This window comes from Antechinus flavipes, chromosome 1, assembly GCF_016432865.1.
Source record: "Antechinus flavipes isolate AdamAnt ecotype Samford, QLD, Australia chromosome 1, AdamAnt_v2, whole genome shotgun sequence".
In the NCBI taxonomy this organism is placed as follows: Eukaryota; Metazoa; Chordata; class Mammalia; order Dasyuromorphia; family Dasyuridae; genus Antechinus; species Antechinus flavipes.
Genome location: NC_067398.1, coordinates 719,633,285 through 719,652,379, shown reverse-complemented (window position 1 = coordinate 719,652,379; position 19,095 = coordinate 719,633,285). Strand labels below are relative to the sequence as shown.

Sequence of the window (19,095 nt, the reverse complement as noted above, 5' to 3'; positions counted from 1 at the left end):
ATAAAGCCTAATTCAGGAACTAAAGTTGAAGAGACAAAGGAAACTTTCATACGTATAAAAATCTAAAGATCCTCAAAAAGATAGGAAAAATGGATATTCCACAGATCAAGAATATTTACAAAGAGTAAAGCAAAAGAGAAAAAGGAGAAGTAATGTAGAAGAGAAAGCAGTAAACTTTACTTTGAGAAAAAGAATCCCTGAAAACCAAAAGTGACAAAGTAGAAACCAATGGCTTCATGAGGCAACAAAAAAATATTAGAGTAAAATCAAAAGACTTAAAAAATAGAAAATGTAAGTTATATGATATTGAGGTGACGCAAGTGTACTCTGTAAAAATTGTGTAAATTAATCACTGAAAATGATGTGAGTGAACTCTGTAATAAAGACTCTGAAACTGTGCTCCCTTTTGATCTGTAAAATTAACCCTCTGAAACTGTGTTCCCTTTTGATCTGTAAAATTAACCCTCTGAAACTGTGTTCCCTTTTTATCTGTAAGGAAGGGAGATTGGAGTCTCGGGCCCTCTTGGGAAACATCTCTTCCAAGACTAGTTAAGTGGCATCATCCAACTGGGCCTTTCCAAGGCAAATCACCCCATTGATCTTATGGGGACGCCAGACCCTTTTCAGGAAATTCCAATTGGAGATCTGAGCCTGATTTTGATAAACATCTAGACCTGGGGACTTGGGCTCTCTTTTAAAAGGCAACTTCATCAAGCCATTCACCAATTGATAAATGGCCAAAGGATATGAACAGACAATTTTCAGATGATGAAATTAAACAATCTCTACTCATATGAAAAGGGGTTCCAAATCATTATTGATCAGAGAAATGCACATTAAGACAACTCTCAGATATCACTATCTGACTCTCAGATTGATTGGAATGACAGGAAAAGATAATGAATGTTGGAGGGAATGTGGGGAAACTGGGACATTGATGCATTATTGGTGGAGTTGTGAACAGATCCAATCATTGTGGAGATTTGGAACTGTGCTCAAAAAGTATCAAACTGTGCATATCCTTTGATCCATCAGGGTTACTATTGGGCTTACATCACAAAGAAATCTTAAAGAAACTGATTTCCTTTTGGAATCGCAAATCCATGTGATATGCGAAGGATGTTTGTGGCAGTCCTCTTTGTAGTGGCTAGAAATTGGAAATTGAATGTATGCCCCTTAATTAAAGAATGACTGAATAAATTGTGGTATATGAATATTATGGAATATTATTGTTCTATAAGAAACAATCAGCAGGATGAATGGAGAGAGCCTGGAGAGACTTACATGAACTGATGCTGAGTGAAATGAGCAGAATCAGGAGATCATTATATACCTCAACAATGATACTGTATGATGATCACTTCTGATGGGCGAGGCCCTCTTCAACAATGAGATGAACCAAATCAGTTCCAGTTGTACAGTAATGAATAGAACCAGTTACACCCAGTGAAAGAACATTGGGAAATGAGTATAGACCACAACAAAGCATTGCACTCTTTCTGTTGTTGTTTGCTTGCATTTTTGTTTTTCTTTCCAGGTTATTTTTACCTTCTTTCTAGATCCGATTTTTCTTGTGCAACAAGATAACTGTATAAATATATATACATATGTTGTATTTAACATATACTTTGACATATTTAACATGTGTGGGACTGCCTGCCATCTAGGGGAAGAGGTGGAGGGAAAGAGGGGAAAAGTTGGAACAGAAGTGTTTGCAAGAATCAATGTTGAAAAATTACCCATGCATATGTTTTGTCAATAAAAAGCAATAATAAAAAAAATAAAGGGCAATTTCAAACTCACTTCTTTGCAGAATGTCCAAAGGAGTATATTTGCCTCTTTGGGGTAACTTCCAGGACCCTGTTTGCTGTGGAGACATTCTCTTTTCAGTGTTAACCCCTTTTCCTTAACAGGACTTGCTTCTTGACTTTCTAACAATGTTGGCTTCCTATCCAACAATAAACTTCCATTTTTGCCACCTAAAACTCTTTGGGTTCATGAATTCTTTCATGAAGGACCTTGTCAACCAAAAGGGGAGTTCCATAACTCTGATTGCCACTAGAACCCCATCAAAAACAATTCACCTGGAAAACCAGTCAAGGAGTGGTCAATGAAAATGATTAAATGATACTATCGTTTTAAGAAATCTTAAATAAAAACTGCCCAGATCCATCAGAACATGAGGGAAAGGTAAAGTTAGGAAGTAAAAGTAAAATTGGGAAGAAGCCATGTATCACTTCCTGAAAGGAACCCCAAAAGGAAAAGTCCCAGGAATATTGTAAACAAAACCCAGAACTCTTATACCAAAGTAAAAGCACTGTGGGTATCCAGAAAACAGCCGTTATGCTTAGGGATTATAGGCAAGATCACTTAGGAAAAAGAAAAGGTACCAACTCCTACTAGAGATCTTAGGCTACAAAATGAAAAAAAAAAAAAAAAAAGATATGTTTACAAACAAGAATAACTTAGCCTTCAAGAATGAACATAATCTTCTAGGGGAAAAAATAAGTGGGGGCCTTTAATGGAAAGATTTCCAAGTATTTCTGATACAAAGATCAAAGCTGAGCAATATTTTTTTGGTAGCACTCTACCTAAACTTTATTATTTAATATTTTTATTTTCACCAGTTAAACACATTTTTACATTTGTTTTTTAAACTCTTGAGTTCCAGATTCTCTCCCTTCCTCTCCATTCTCCCCTATTGAGAAGGCAGATATGCAAATCATCTCCATAAAAGTCATGTTGTGAAAGAAAACATATATCTTCCCCCCCACCAAAAAAAAAAAAAGCCAACAAGAAAAATATAGTTAAAAAAAAAAAAAAAGCCCTTGGCCAGCTAGATGGCTGTCTGAAGCACCAGCCCTGAAGTCAGGATGACCTGTTCAAATTTGACCTTAACACTTAACATTTCCTAATTGTGTGATCCTGGGCAAATCATTTAACCCCAATTGCCTCAGGAAAAAAAAACCCTCACTCTGTATTCAGGAGCAATCAATTCCTTCTCTGGGTATGGATAGCAATCCTTCAGCAGATAGTCTTGGATCATAGTATTGTTGAGAAAGCATTCACAACTGATCATCCCACAGCATTGCTATTACTTTGTACACAATACATCATTTTGCTTGAGTTCATGGAGGACTTTCCAGATTTTTCTGAGAGCATCCTGCACATCATTTCCCACAGGACAATAATATCCCATCACAATCACATCCCACAATTTATTCAGCCATTCCCCAATTGATGGGCATTCCCTCAATTTCCAATTCTTTACTCTGAGAAAAGAGCAGCTATAAATATTTTTATACATGGGTCTTTTTAAAAAATTTCTTTTGGGATGCATGTCTAGTAGTGGCATTGTTGGTCAAAGGATATGCATGATTTTATAGCCCTTTGGGCATACTTCATGTCTTTTGATCATTTATCAGTTGGAGAATACTGAACAGTAATTTTCAAACACAAAGACAAGAATCCAGAGAAACCTAGAAAGGCAAATTTATTTGAGTAACTAAAAGGAACTGTATACAAAGATGTCATGCTGACAATCTAAAGTTGTCCTTCATTCTTGAAGAGGACAGAAACATCAGGGAGGTAACAAATCCCATGACATGCAAGTGAACTGGATTTAAGTGAGAATGGGCTGTAGTTACCAGCTTCACTTTCTCCTTCAGACCCATGGAGGAGGGATATAGATATATATTCAGAGAAGACTAGCACCTCTGGGATGAGGGCTGCCAGGCCCTTTACAGGGCTGCTTTCCACCTTTGAAGTCTGCCTGAGTCACCTAACTCTCACCTGTGGCTCCAAGAAGCTATAGCATGCATAGCTGTGACGCCTTTTTGGCACACAGACTACACCAGGTTGAGAGTAACCAAGGGGTCTCAAACCCACGATGACCAAAGGGGATGTCTACCCCAAGCATGTGAAGACTTTTGGTGGAATTGATGAGGTTAGTGGCTGCTCAGAGAATTGTGGAAATCCCCTTTTAGTCAAACAGGTTCTTCATGAAAGAATTCACTAATCCAAAGAGTTTTAGGTGGCAAAAAAAAAAAAGGTTATTGTTGGATAGGAAGTCAGTTTTGCTAAGAGACTGACTTCTTTAGTGGCAAAGTCATATTAGGGAAATGGAGGTCTGGATTTGAATAGAGATCCAGCTTGCCCTAGAAATGGCCCAGTCAGATGATGCCACTTAACTTGGCTGGGGAGATATGCCTTCCTAGGAGGGTCTGAGACTCCAAGATCAAATGGGAACATCGTTTCAGAGTGATTATAGTGTTCACTCACATCAGAATCAGCAGATGACAATAATTTGTTCCAGTGGCCACTAAGGCAGGTGAAGCAGGTGGTGTGGGACACTTAGAGCTTGGTTAACCATTGAAGATACCAAGATCATCCACTGCATCGTGGGCCATCACTGTCCCTCTGACTTGATCCTGCACAGTGATGACTCTGCAACTTTGCCTCACTTAAATCCAATTTATACAGGAATCAAAAGACATCACTGTTGGAATCTTTACAAATTGTTAAGTCATTAGAGCTGATAGAGACAATATAATTTAGCATGGTTCAGTATCATTGATCTAATCCTACAAGGAGATGGTTTGGTCCAGAACCTGAAACAAGGTACTAAGAAGAACTAATTGATATATGCTTGTGTTCACACCTTTAGAGAGCTCATATAAGCAAGAAGTATTTAAGTACTCATTGGAGTTCACAAGTATGGGGGATTCACAAAGTAAACTTTGTAACTTTGTGAATTCACACCTCCCTTGAAGCTCTTAGGGCTAGAGAGCACTCTGGGAGAAAACCCATAATCCCATTCTCTCAGAAGAGTCATATATAAGCCCAGTCAAGAGAGTTCAGCTGAATTAGATTGGAGAGGAGCACTCTGGGCCAGACACAGAGCACTCTGGGAGAGCCAGAAACCCTCTCTCAGAGGCAAGAAAGATTCATTACAACTTTTACCTTAGTGCTGGCTGGAGGCAGAGGCAGAAGCAAAAGACAAAGCTGCAAGAGCTCTTAGAACCAAGCAGAGAGATAGGCCTTTAAGTTAACCGGGCTATATTGGAGACAATAAAAGATCTGAACTTTTATCACCTGGCTGCGTTTTGGGTGATTATTACTTTCAACTGATACTAAGGCTGCCTCCAGAAAACCTCCCTGAGAAACCTGCTCTCACCCAGAGAGAACAATTATATTTTAAAGAAGAAAAACACCACAATCACCATCTAAGTCAATCTGCATTCAGAAAAAGAACTATAGGACTGAATGTAAATCAACACATGCTATGCTCACTACTTTTTTGTTTTGTGCAATAGGCTGAAGCTTGAGTTGAGGCACTGAGGTCCCAAGCACATGAGGCTAAATAGTAATTGGACCATACTCTATTAATATATATGCTTGGAAAAAGAATGGCCCCGCCCACTCTTTGTGCAAGTCCTGATGTGTTGTATAGGAAATGACGTAGGGATGATTTTGGTGGGTGGAGGCAGAGGGGCAGGAAGAGAGGTGGAGAGAGACTACTGTCTGGGTTCCTGTCTTAGCTGCTCACATTGCTAATCCTCCTTCCCCTCCACAGAGAATAAAGATTGAAGATTTTCCCTTAACCTGAATTCCTGACTCTGGCTGATTTTAAAATTCAGTTTTGTTTTTTTTCTTCTCTCATGGTTTTTCCCTTTTGTTCTGACTTTTCTTTCCCAATATGATTACAAAGCCATGTGTATTAAAAATAAATTAACAAACAAAACCACATCACCATTACAATTTTTACCTATTTTAAAGTCCTGTGGCAATGGGCAAGTGACAAAGAAGCAAGTGCAGGTGCACTGGGAGTTGTAGTCACAATCCTATATACAGGCAGCCCAAGCCATAGGGTTGTCTTCTCACCAGAAGCAGCAATGGGATTTGGTAATCCCCTGAGTGTCTGAGCAACCTTTTAACTACTTAAGTAATGCTTACCTCTAGGTGGGAGGAAGGGGTTAGAAAAGTGGAGAGTGTGTTGGTGCATGATTTTTTGTTTGCAGATGATTGTGCAGCCTCTAAAGCTGAGATCCAACAAAGTATGGATCAGTTCTCTGATGCTTGTGCTAATTTTACCTAACAACACCATGAAAACATAGGTCCTCCATCAGCCAGCACCAACCATCCCTATGTGGTTAAAACAAATGGTGCTGTTTTGAATGCTGTGGATAAGTTCACTCACCTTGGCAGTGTACTTTCCAAGGATGTCCACTTTGATAATGAGATTGATACACACATTGCCAGAGCTAGCTCAGTGTTTGGGAGGCTCTGAAGGAAAGTGTGGGACAGGAGAGAGAGCCATTGTGCTGACTTTAATATTGTTTGCCTATGAAACCTGGACAGTCTCTACTAGCACCAGGCCAGAAAACTGAATGGCTTCCATTTGAATTGTCTTAGGAAAATTCTGAAAATCCCCTGGCAGGATGAGGAACCCTGAGGCTCTTTTCTAAACTGAACTGCCAATATTCCAACTCTACTGCAGAGAGCACAACTCCACTGGGCTGGCCACAATGTTCAAATGCCAAATGTATACTTCCCAAAAAGCTTTTTTTTTATTTTTATGGAGAACTCACACAGGTCAAGTGCTGATAAGGTGTCAGAGAAAGGGATACAAGGACATGCTCAAGGTCTCTCTAAAGAACTTTGGAATTGACTGTATGACATGGAAGACACTGGCCTAGGATGGCACGGTATGCCATACCGTTAACAGAGAAGGTGCTTTGCTCTATGAGCATTGAATTACCCCAAAAGGAAATGTGAAATGCGCAAAATTAGAGAATCCTCCCCAAACGTTCACATGGGCTACATGTGGCTGACCTGTGGCAGAGTATCCCACGCTCAGATTGGTCTGATAAGTCACAGTCAGACAAACTGGAACTCAACTCTATCACAGTGATGGTACATTGGTCCTCTTTGAGAATGAAGCTTAACTCCAATAGGTCCCAATAGGAAGGAGAAAAAAAAAATAGTCTCTATGGGACATTAATGATTTCAAAGCAAACTGGAGAAATGAAATAAGAAAAAGTGGTCCTGGGGGTGGGTTGGTTCTATTCCACAAGTCTTAAGAAGGTAAAAATGTGTAAAGATCAGAACAAAACATTAGAACGAAACAATTGCAAGCCCTTGATAAGGCTTGCCTCTTACTTGATTCTCACAACATCCCTGACCTATTATTTCCACTTTACAGATGAAGAAACAGAAAAACAGTGGTGAAGCTACCCCAGGTCACACAGTTAATAAGTGTCTGAGGCTGGAGTCAGGTCCCCCCAATTGCAGAGCCAGCGATCTCTCCATGCACCACCAGCTGCCTCAGAGTCAAGAGTACCTGAGTCTTCAAACCCCCTTTTTTATGGAGGAGGAAACTGAAATGAGTGGAGGGACAGGTTCTTCCAGAGAGGAAGTGGCACTCTGTCCAAAGTCCCCTGTTCTGAAGCTCTTGTCCCTATTCTAAAGTGAAGGGAAGTGAGCCAGGGAAGTGCCTGCCATTCCCTCCCATGTTAAGGACCATGCCTGAGTGAAGGGGAAAGTCAATTCTATGAGAGTCTCTACAGCTGTGGACTGTGAGACTTGAAGGAGTTGAGGAGCAGCCTTTGCTTACACAGGTGTTGCTTGCAGACTGGGGATTAAATAAATTGGAGGCAGAGGGAAGAGGAGAGGGGCCACTGCTCATCCCCCACAACCATACAGCAAAGACACCCCATTTCAATCCTGACCCACACAGTAATTACCCAATGAATCAAACAACTCAAAAGCTGTAACAACCTCAACCTCACCAGATGTCATAAAACAAGCTACTTCCATTAATAGTTAATAACAATATACTAAAAGCCACCAAATTGTCCACCCAACTCTCCAGATACTTCTCAGTAGCCACAGCCACAGTATAACCAAATACCACCAGTATTCCCCCCAAATAAATCAAAAATACAATCAACCCCAAAAAAGTACTATTTAAACACACAACAATAGCACAACCCAGACCCCCACTAATCACAAGACTTAAACCCCCATACACAGGAGAAAGCTTAGAAGCAAAAGCAACAAACCCAAAAATTAATAACAAGGACAATAAAAAAACTATCATCATTTCCATAGCAGTTTTAGTATGGACTCTAACCATAACCTATGGCATGAAAAAACACTGTTGTATTTCAACTACAAAAACTAATGACCAATCTACGTAAAACCCACCCGCTTATAAAAATCATTAACCACTCATTCATTGACCTCCCCGCACCTTCTAACATTTCTGCCTGATGAAACTTTGGCTCTCTATTGGATAATTAGGCAATAATTATCCAAATCCTCACAGGCCTATTCCTCCCAATACACTACACCTCAGACACCCTTCCTGCCTTCTCCTCTGTCACCCAATCTGCCGCAACGTCAACCATGGCTGATTAATCCACATCCTCCATGCTAACGGAGCTTCAGTATTTTTCATGTGTCTCTTCCTACATGTTGGCCGAGGAATCTACTACGGATCTTACCTCTACAAAGAAACATGAAACATTGGGGTAATTCCACTTCTGACTGTAATAGCAACCACATTTGTGGGGTATGTACTCCCCTGAGGCCAAATATCATTCTGAGGCACTACTGTAATTACTAACCTCCTATCAGCCATCCCTTACATCGGCACCACTCTGGCTGAGTGAATCTGAGGGGGTTTTGCAGTAGATAAGGTCACTTTCACCCAATTCTTCCCATTCCACTTCATCCTCCCTTTCATAATTATAGCACTAGCCATTGTTCACCTCCTTTTCAAAACTTCATGAAACTGGCTCCAACAACCCTTCAGGCATCAACCCAGACTCAGACAAAATCCCCTTCCATCCATATTATACCATCAAGGAGGCATTAGGCTTAATCTTACTGCTCCTTGTACTCCTCTTGCTAGCCCTGTTCTCAACAGACTTGCTCGGAGACCCAGACAACTTCTCGCCAGTCAACCCACTAAACACCCCTCCCCACATCAAACCAGAATGGTAATTCCTATTTGCATACTCTTCCGGGAAATTCCCAACAAATTAGGCGGAGTCCTTGCTCTACTAGCTTCCATCCTAATTCTCCTAATTATCCCACTACTCCATACAGGCAACCAACAAAGCATAATATTCCGACCAGTATCTCAAACTCTATTCTGAATTCTCACTATCAATCTACTCACACTTATCTGAATCGGGGGACAACCTGTAGAACAGCCGTTTATTATTACTGGCCAACTGGCCTCTATGTTCTATTTCCTCCTAATTATTGTCCTTATGTCTCTTGCAGGCCTATTTGAAAACTATATATTAAAACCTAAGTGGAGAGTCCAAATAATTTAACCAAAAATACTGGCCTTGTAAGCTAGTATCTGACCAGAGAACAGCAACTGCCTTTCATTCTCCTTGTATCATCATCATCCTCTCACAGGAAGAGATCCATTCCACAGGTCTGAGTTAGACCTCCTGTAGCCCTAGCAGATGGCTCCTATAGCACAACATAAGGCGCCCAAACAGGGACAAGAAGAACCAGCAGCGTTCAAGAGCTTTTCGTGAGTAGGATCCTCCCAAAGTTCGTTCGGTAACCCGTGGGGAAGGAAAGGGAGAAAAGACCTGGAAAGAGTAGGGGTAATTAAATGGGCCAACATGTCAAAGGGCAGAGCCAGGAGACTGATGACAGACTTAAATGCCTGTTCTAACTATAGTCCTTTTCTCTGTTGGAAAGTTTGCCTCCATGACATTTCACAAGATTCAACACCTTGTTATAGTGCTGTTTGTAGTCATCCAGGGAAAAAGTCAGCTCTGAGGAGGCTGGGTGGCATCCAAAGAAAGAGGGTGCCTGGGTACAAGTGCCAGTTGTCCCTCTCTGGAAAAGAGAGGCAGACGTGGAGCAAAGGGCAGCCCACCTGACCCTGCTGGATGGTCAGTAAGCCTAGCCATGGCACAGTCATGCCGTCACACAGGCCAGAGTGGGTATGGCTTCCTCCCAGAGCCACTACCTGAGAGACAAAGAGAAGAGACCCCCACATGGGACAACAGAAGGCAGGCTTGTCTCTAGTTTAGCTAAGGCGCCTAGATGGGGAACCAGGCTTTCTGTTAGACTCATCCCTAGTTGACCCAGCTCTAGAGACAGCTTCTTCAGCGTTGAGTTGCAGACATTAAAGGCCAACCATGGCAAGAACCAGCTCACTCCCGAGCTGAGTTTGTCTAGAGAGAACAAACATCAAGTGTATTTTAAACCTTTGTGTTATTCCAGTCAGAATCCACACTTTGTCTTTGTTAGGGACAGAATGTGGCTATGACGCTGAGATCCAGGATCTTACCCAGTGGGAAGAAGGGAAGGAGGGAGGGAAAGAAGGAAGGAGGGAAGAAAGGAAGGAGGGAAGGAAGAAGGAAAGGAAGGAAGAAAAGAAGGAAAGAAGGAAGGAAGGAGAAAATGGAATTTGGTAATTCATAGGATCACAGATTTTGAGTTTGGAAGAGATTTTAACAGACTATCAAGTCCAAAGAGAGTGGTTGGGTTGGGACAGATTACATTTGAGAAGATGGTAGATGATAAGAAACCAGAAATGAACATAAGCACTTTTCCCCCCAACAAGTTTGGGCTAATGAAGGCAGATTTTTAAAAAAGATGGTAGATGAATGGGATTAGCAAGTAAGAGGAAGACATTTGGAGTGGAGGTGGTAAGACTATATTTGAATGCAGTGAGTAGTTAATGGAGAGGAATAAAATGAAGATGCATCAGAGAATGAATACTCTGATGATCTAGAATGATGGAATAGGGTTCTAGAGTGGGCCATATTACATGAGACCAAAGGCACAGGTATAGGTTAAACTTTAGCAATGAATAGGGATATGTCTGTTGCTCCTTGTAAGGAAAAGCAAAGTGCTGGTGGTGATTCTGCAAATTTTGGAGGAGTAAACTTTAGGGAACCAGTTATTGCCAGAATGTTACCACGTTCTCAATGAATAGTCTAAGTTATCAGCTATAAATTTGAATACTGAGGTAGGAAGTTACTTGGAAACCTGAGGAAAGATGAAAAGGCTTGGAGTATTCTATATGAAAATCTGAAACTAACTTGATTTATAAAAATTCTTTTAAATTTAAATACTAAAATTTAAAAATTAGAGTATATATTTTAAAACCCTTTACGATGTACATTTTCTTCATAATACTCTGCATTGTTCAGATTTCTTTCTAATATGAATTCTCTGAAATTGAGAACGTTTATTGTTCTTGAAGAAAGCTATCCCACAATCACCGCATTGAGGTTTGGATTTGTTTTTATTCCCCCCAGTATAAATTGTATGTTGTTCACTCCAATCTTCTGGCAGGAAGCAATTCTATACCTAAGACAATGAAAAGATTTATCTCAAGTATGAATTGTCTGATATCGAATACATTCTCTGCTTCTAGGAAACGCCTTTCCACATTAATTTCATTCTTAAAGTTTCTGCCTAGTATGAGTTCTCATGTGTCAAGTAAATCCTGCCTTCTGATGGAAAGCCTTCTCACACTCATTGCATTCATAGTTTCTCTCTACCACAAATTCTCTGATGTTCAGTGAGCTAGGTTCTCTGGTGAAAGACCTTCCTAGAACCATCAGGTTTCTTTCATGTATGAGTCCTCTGATGTCGAGTAAAGTTTGTATTCCACTGGAAGGTCTTTCCACATTTGTTGCATTTATAAGGTTTCTCTCCAGTGTGAATTCTCTGATGTTCAATAAGTACTGTGCTCCATCGAAAGGCCTTTCCACAATCACTACATTCATAAGGTTTCTCTCCTGTATGGATCCTTTGATGTCGAGTAAGGTTTGTTTTCCATTGAAAGGTCTTTCCACATTCGTTGCATTCATAAAGTTTTTCTTCAGTAGGAGGCTTTTGCTGGTCAGTAAGTTTCTCTCCAGTGTGAATTCTCTGATGACGAGTAAAGTTTGTGTTCCAATGGAAGCACTTCCCACATTCATTACATTCATAAGGCTTCTCTCCGGTATGAATTTTCTGATGCTCAGCAAGCACCGTTCTCCATCGAAAAGACTTTCCACATTCATTACATTCATAAGGCTTCGCTCCTGTATGAGTCCTCTGATGTCGAGTAAGATTTGTGTTCCACTGGAAGGTCTTTCCACATTTGTTACATTCATAAGGTTTCTCTCCAGTGTGAATTCTCTGATGTCCAATAAGCACTGTGCTCCATCGAAAGGCCTTTCCACAATCACTACATTCATAAGGTTTCTCTCCCGTGTGAATTCTTTGATGTCGTGTAAGGTTTGTGTTCCATTGAAAGGTCTTTCCACATTCGTTACATTCATAAAATTTTTCTCCAATAGGAGGCTTCTGCTGTTCAGTAAGTGCTGACTTCTGGTGAAAGGCTTTCCCATATTCAGTAAGTTTCTCTCCAGTGTGAATTCTCTGATGACGAGTAAAATTTGTGTTCCAATGGAAGCACTTCCCGCATTCATTACATTCATAAGGCTTCTCTCCGGTATGAATTTTCTGATGCTCAGCAAGCACTGTTCTCCATCGAAAAGACTTTCCACATTCATTACATTCATAAGGCTTCTCTCCTGTATGAGTCCTCTGATGTTCAGTAAGCACTGTCCTCTGGCGGAAGGATTTCCCACATTCCGTACACACATAAGGTTTCTCTCCAGTGTGAATTCTTCGATGTCGACTAAGATGAGTACTCCATCGGAACGTCTTCCCACATTTATGACATTCATAAGGTTTCTCTCCGGTATGAGTCCTCTGATGTTGAGTAAGCACGGATCTCTTGTGGTAGGCCTTCCCACATTCATTACAAACATAAGGTTTTTCACCAGTATGAATTATCTGATGTTGAGTAAGATGTGACTTCCAACGGAAGACCTTCCCACATATAATACATTCATAAGGCTTTTCTCCAGGATGAACTTTCTGATGTTGAGTAAGCTTGCTATTTAGACAAGTCTTTCCACTTTTAATATATTCACAAGTTTTCTCTCCAGTATGAATTTTCTGATGTTCCCTAAGTCCTGACCTCTGGGAGAAGACCTTGTCACATTCATTACATACATAAGATTTCTTCCCTATAAGAATTTTCTGGTTTTGAGTAATAGATTTGTTCTGATATAACCTCTTCTCATCTTCATTGTGCATGTTAGGTTTTTCTATAGCCTCTATTCTCTGATAGGCAGTAAGGCTGGTGTTCTGGAAGGTCTTTCCACCATCATTGGGTACATAGTATTTCTCCTCTCTGTCTCGCTTTCTCTTGCACTTATCCCTGTATTCCCAATTTTGACCCAATATGGAAAAACAGGGACCCTCCCTTTTATCACTTGTACCCTGGAATGATTCTTCCATAAAACTGCCCAGTTCTGTGGGAGATTCCTTTGTTTCAATGCCCATTTTCCAATCTGAAAGAAAGACAACAAGCAAGTATTCTTGGTACCTGGGAAATATACTTGGTCCTATGTTCTATTCTGCTCATAAACAAAATAACTCAAAACATATACAAATAAGAATAGTACTTCTAGTTGGATAACCATTTCTACTTTACCAATTGCTTTTTCATCTACCCCCTGAAGAATCTTGTGAGGCTGGCCAATCATTCAACTATCACACTTTATAAAAAGGAATATATCAGAAAAAAGTGGTAATCTGACTTCTTCAAGAACAAGGTAAGCTGGACTAAACTCTCTAACATGGTTATGCCTTTATGGGAATGTCATCAGAGTTTGCCTAGATTTTGGAAAATTCTAAAATGATTACAACTAGAATGACAATATCACCCAAATTAACTTGTAGATTAAAAGAATTCATGAGAATGAAAATTATAAAATAGAATGTTTGATAACTTCACATCATAAGGAAATAATTATTCAGTAACATTAAATTTAAAAGTTAGACATCATGTATGAGGATAAACTAGATACATATAAAATGGAAATTTTCCAAATGATAAAAAAAATCAAAAGAGAAACGAGAAAACACATACTAGGAAAATTGGAATAAAATTATATTTACATTCTGATTATAAAGGAGCAAAATTGTTAATGTCCTCCAACCACCTTCTCCAAGCCCAAACAAGTATCCTGAAAGTCCATAATGCGCCTGTTCTTCATTTGCTCTGACTGGCCAAGACCCTGCACTCGCGGACTTTTTGGCTCACCTACCCTCCTGACTGTCTTTGAAGCAACCCTGTATGCTCCTTGAGAGCTGATCCTTTGCCTCCCACTGGGCCTGGCCTGAAGCAAGTTCTTCACAAAGGCCCATATTGGAGACCCTCTGGTGCCTACTGTCTGTATGAGAAACCATTGGTTAGCCCCAGCCCAAAGATAGCACACAGCAGGTGACACTGAGAGGTGTGTGTGTGGGGGGGGGGTGGGAGGAGGGGAAGGAAGGGCATTATCTTAGGATGACCCACATGCTCTCCTTGGAGACCAATAAATGCCAGGAACAACTTTGGCAAAAGCTACAATTACCCTCGACTGGAGGAGATGGGCACCCTACTTTCAGCAACTTTCCAATACAAAACTCCCACTGATCTTTTAGCCTGTGAGTTTGGGAGACTCCAAGAAGCTGTACTTCCAAACAATGAACTCTTCACATGTGAAGAGCTCCCCTGGGCACTAAGGAGGTATGGTCATGGTAGTGACCCCCTCCTAATCCTGGCTCATCCCATCACTTAGTTTCAACTCTCTAAGGAAGAAGGCCCCTCCAAATAGGCAATGAGGGCAAGTCACCCATGACAAGGGAATGCAGCAGAGTATTTGGGGAGGCTGACCAACGTCACCCGAGCCTGTCTGGCCCCGTGCCCCCCTTTCATGCTCTGGGGCTGAAGGAGGCCAAGAAAGTGAAAGAAGTGGCCATAGAAAGAACCTACGGCAGGCAGCCTGGATCTTCTGCACAGGCCAAAGAATCTGGGAAGGGAAGAGACAGGAACGGACACTTATCAAGCACCTATTACGTGCCAGGCACTGTGCCAAGTACATTACAAAAATCATGTCATTTAAGAAAAGAACTTAGCGACCTCTAGCACTAGTTCTGCCCTCACTTGCTCTGGCACCAGTTCTGGCCTAACTCGATCTGGCACCAATTCCGACCTGACCCACTCTGGCACTAGTTTTGGCCTGACCCACTCTGGCACTGATTCTGGCCTGACCTGATCTGGCACCAGTTCTGGCCTGACCTGCTCTAGTACTGCTCAGAATGACATTTGGGCGGAGTCCTTGCTGGCTCACCTGGATGGGGAATCCCAGGGATGTCTCCCTTCAGCTGCCAAGGGGCTTCCCCATGCTCCAACTGATAGATCACATGCGGTTTGGAAAATTCAAGTCCTGTCCAAGAGAAATGGAAGATCTCAGGTTCAGAACTCAACCCTTGTCCCTTCTCTCTTGTGGGGAAATAAATGGACCTGCTCAAAAGGGTTCCCAAGGACCCCTGACAAACATGGAGAATTAGGTCAAAAATCCACAGTGGGCTCAGAAACAAATGAGCCTCATGGGCAGCTCCTCTACTGGACGCTTTCGGGGAGAACCTCTGACCAGAGGGACCTGAGAAAGTGGAAACGCAACCTGAGGGGCAACACATTCAAGCTGCCAGCTTCTAGAGACGAAACTGGCATCTGTACGACCATGAAAAGAGCAGCAGACCTTTGCCACGGGCCAAACAATGACGACAGAAGACTCAGCCAGGCCCCCAACGGTGCTGACTGAGGAAGCCAGGCCCTGGAGGCGGCGTGAGTCCTGGAGATACCGTCCTCACCTAGCCAGATCAGGTTCCGGTAGTTCTCCAGCGTCACATCCCGGTACAGTTTCTTTTGGGAGGGGCGCAAGTGCCCCCACTCCTCGAAGGTAAAGTCCACAGTCACATCCTTAAAGGTCACCAGTTCCTGAAATAACAAATGTGTGTGTGGGTTCTAGGACCTATAATGGCCTGAGAGGAAAAGCAGCCATACCTGAAGACCGCAGAGTCCCAGAACGCCCAGCCGTCAGTGCGCTCCCAGACAAACTCTTACTGACCACCTACTGTGTGCTAGGGTGAACTCGGTTCTGAATGTGAACCTCCTCACCTGGATCCTGCAGCTTTCTAGTAACTGAGAACTTTTCTCCAAAGCACCCAGGAAGGCCGGGGGACGATATTCCTGATCATGATGGTGTCCAGAAGAGGCCTTTAGCCCCCACCTTCCTTTTCCATGTCAAACTGTAAAGCTGATTCACCAAGAAGCTCTCCACCCCCCCAACCCAGCAGTTCTCCCCAGCGGGGGGCTGCCTTCCAGCCCCGCCCAAGAGCCTCTCTGGGTTATGATTCGGTCCCCATCCAACAGACAGCTCGTCATTAGAACGTGGCCCCAACCCCAGGCACCAGGCCACAATCCTCACCACTAACCAGACATTTCTTCCTTTTCTTTGTTCTCATTCCTCTCTCACTCTCCTTGACATCTTGCAGGTCCCAGCTACAATCCCCCTCCCTATCCTGCAAGAAACTTTTTTGCTCCCGGAGGTGCTTGTGTCTTCCTCTAACTCACCCTGATTCTCTCTCGCTTGTCTACTTATTGGGGAGCTCCCTGAAGGCAGGGACTGCCTTGTTTCGTCCCAGTGCTCGGCACACAGCAGGCACCTAATAAATGTTCACTGATGACAGCTGATGACTTCAGGACTCAGGAAGTGTGTGACTAACAGGGAATAGTGACCCACCTTTCCAGACTGGAAGTGGGGCCCAAAGCCCCTCCTCCTGTGCCCCAATATCCCCTTCCCCTGTGCCCCAACATCCCCTTCCCCTGTGTCCCAGGGCACTTCTCTCTGAAGCCCAGGCCCTGATTCGCCAGTTTTTGTGACTGATTCTGCAGACCTCAGTGTAAGAGAAGCGCTTGCTGTTAATCTTGCTTCTTATGCAACTGTATGCAGAGTGAACCCTGGAGGTGCTCCCTGACAAAGGGAGAAGGGAGCACTGGCCCCCAGCAGAGGGAGCACTCACCTGGGCGCCTCCGCCTCGGGTCCTGCCTGCCGACTCTGGCTCTGCTGCCCCCTCAGGCTGCTCTCCCTTCTCAGAGCCTGTCTCCTCCTCTGCCTCAGCTCAGGGCCCCAGAACCCATTTCTTCGGCTACCCAAGAACACACCCAGTCTGAGAGCGCCTCAGAAATGAGGAGCCTCCACTCACCTGGGGGGCCCCGGGGGACCCCAAAAGGACAGGGGCCATTTCTCTTCCTCAGTGTCCCCACCTCTCAGGGAAGGAGGCGCATCCACAAGCAGAGCTGGGGAGGAAACGGGAACCATGAGAGGGACTGGCTTTGCCCCCAGCTCCCAGACACCTCCCATGGCCGAGTGTCCACGAGGTCCTCGGACTCCTCCCCAGCACTGACCTCACCCACTATCAAAGGCTGACCCTGGACAAGGTACAGGCCGGAGCCTGGGGATGTGAGGACATCGATATGCGAGTCCTGGACCTCAGCCCAGGGGCACATCAGTCAGTACAGGGCAGTTCTCAGTTAAAGCCGGACAGACATCCGGGGCCCACAGTGCACAGGGCACCGGGCCTGGAGGCAGGGAGGCTCCTTTACAAGCTGCGTGATCCTGGGCCTCGTCAGCCTCAGTTCTCTCCTCTGTAAAATGAGCTGGCAAAGAAAATGGTAAATCGCCCCCAAAATCTGTCAAGAAAACCCCCAAATGGGGTTGAGAAACAAGGACAAAAGGCTGCCTCCGAGGGGGCGACTTCTGGGGCAAGGACTCAGAGAGGCGGAGGCGGGCAGGGAGTGCGGGCACCGAGGCAGCAGGAGATGGGCCCAGTGAAGGTCACAGGCTGCCCAAGCTGGAGTCCTGAGAAGTCTCGGAAGGAGGGTGGAAGCAGAATGGGGGCCTCAAATGCTCCTCCCAGAAATGTGCCAGAGCAGGTTCTTGGGCAGCAGCGGTCAAAGGGGCAGCTCTGCTGATGCTGCTGATCCAACACGGCCTGGGTCGGGGCTCCTCTAGAGTCCAGCAAGGGGGCAGGAGGGCCGCAACACAGGCAAAGAAAGGGCCAAGAAGCCATGGGGGCTGGGGGCCAGGGGGCCGGCACTGACCGGCCTCCCTAAGAATGGAGGTTCACAAGGCAGCAGGCGCTCCTCCTCTCTGGCTGACTCTCATGGGCTGTGGGGGACAGGGATGGGGAGGAGGAGGAGGAGGATGCTTCAGCATCAGAAACAAGAACCCAGCTCAGAGACCACGCCCCCCAGGGGAGAGGGGTGGTGAATGCGTCCTGTAGGTCTCCTTTCTGCCTCAGTGCAACCCCGGGAAGTAGGGGCAGTTATTACTCCCATTTTACACATGAAGAAACTGAGGCAGGAAGAGATGAACGGACTTGTCCAGAATCTGAAGTCAGGATCAAACCAATGGCCAGGTGGTGCGGGGATAGCACATCAGACAGAATCAGGAGGACCTGAGTTCAAATTCAATCACACTTACTAGCTGGGTGACCCTGGCCCAGTCACTTTATCTCTGCCTCAGTTTGCTTAACTGTAAAATGGGGATAATTAACAGCACCTACTTCCCACAGTCATTATAAGGACCAAATGAATTAATATTTGCAAAGCACTTAGTGCCTGGTACAGAGTAGGTATTATGTAACTATTAGATATTATTATTAAATATTGAAAAGTGTTTAGCAAAGAATCTGACACACAATATGTATTATTATTAGTCTTATTAACGCTTATTATTATTAATATAAAGCATTTAGCACAATGCCTGGAACATAGCTGGTGCTTAATAAATATTTTCTATAAAATTATTATGTAATAACAACGCCACGTAATATGTAGTCCAACAATCATCACATTTCACATAATTGTGAAAACGACATTAATGCCTGCAAAGTTCCTGACACAGGAGGTGCTTGATACATTTTACCTCCGTGAGACATACTGAAAAGCCGAGTTTCCAGTGCTGCAAACCCCCAGGTGGTGTAGCTTGGGGGGCACCCACTGACCAACAGGTTTTCAGACCGTGAGAGGTTAAGGAAGGTTAAGTTTCAGTCTCTCAGAAGTCTCAACAAGGAATGGGGAGCCAGGAAGGCGCAGAAGGACTCGGCCAATCAGAAAGGGCCTCGTGGTTTTGAGAAAACCACAAACTGAAG

The 19,095-nt window shown here is 43.5% G+C and overlaps 1 protein-coding gene across 2 annotated transcripts in view; it reads right to left on the bottom strand.

Moving 5' to 3' along the window:
* The window catches only part of LOC127545761 (zinc finger protein 883-like), a 34,930-nt gene that overhangs the window by 14,882 nt on the left and 953 nt on the right, over window positions 1-19,095 (bottom strand). The window contains exons 2-5 of one of the 2 annotated variants that reach the window (XM_051973245.1): window positions 17,146-17,239; window positions 15,751-15,877; window positions 15,228-15,323; window positions 11,272-13,400 (exon numbers count right to left, since the gene is read on the bottom strand). In XM_051973245.1, the coding sequence (XP_051829205.1) occupies window positions 11,620-13,400; window positions 15,228-15,323; window positions 15,751-15,877; window positions 17,146-17,184 (2,043 nt within the window). In that variant the 5' untranslated portion in view covers window positions 17,185-17,239 and the 3' untranslated portion in view covers window positions 11,272-11,619. Of the gene's footprint in view, window positions 1-11,271; window positions 13,401-15,227; window positions 15,324-15,750; window positions 15,878-17,145; window positions 17,240-19,095 lie in introns of those variants that run through there. The other variant, XM_051973246.1, reaches the window with a different exon arrangement.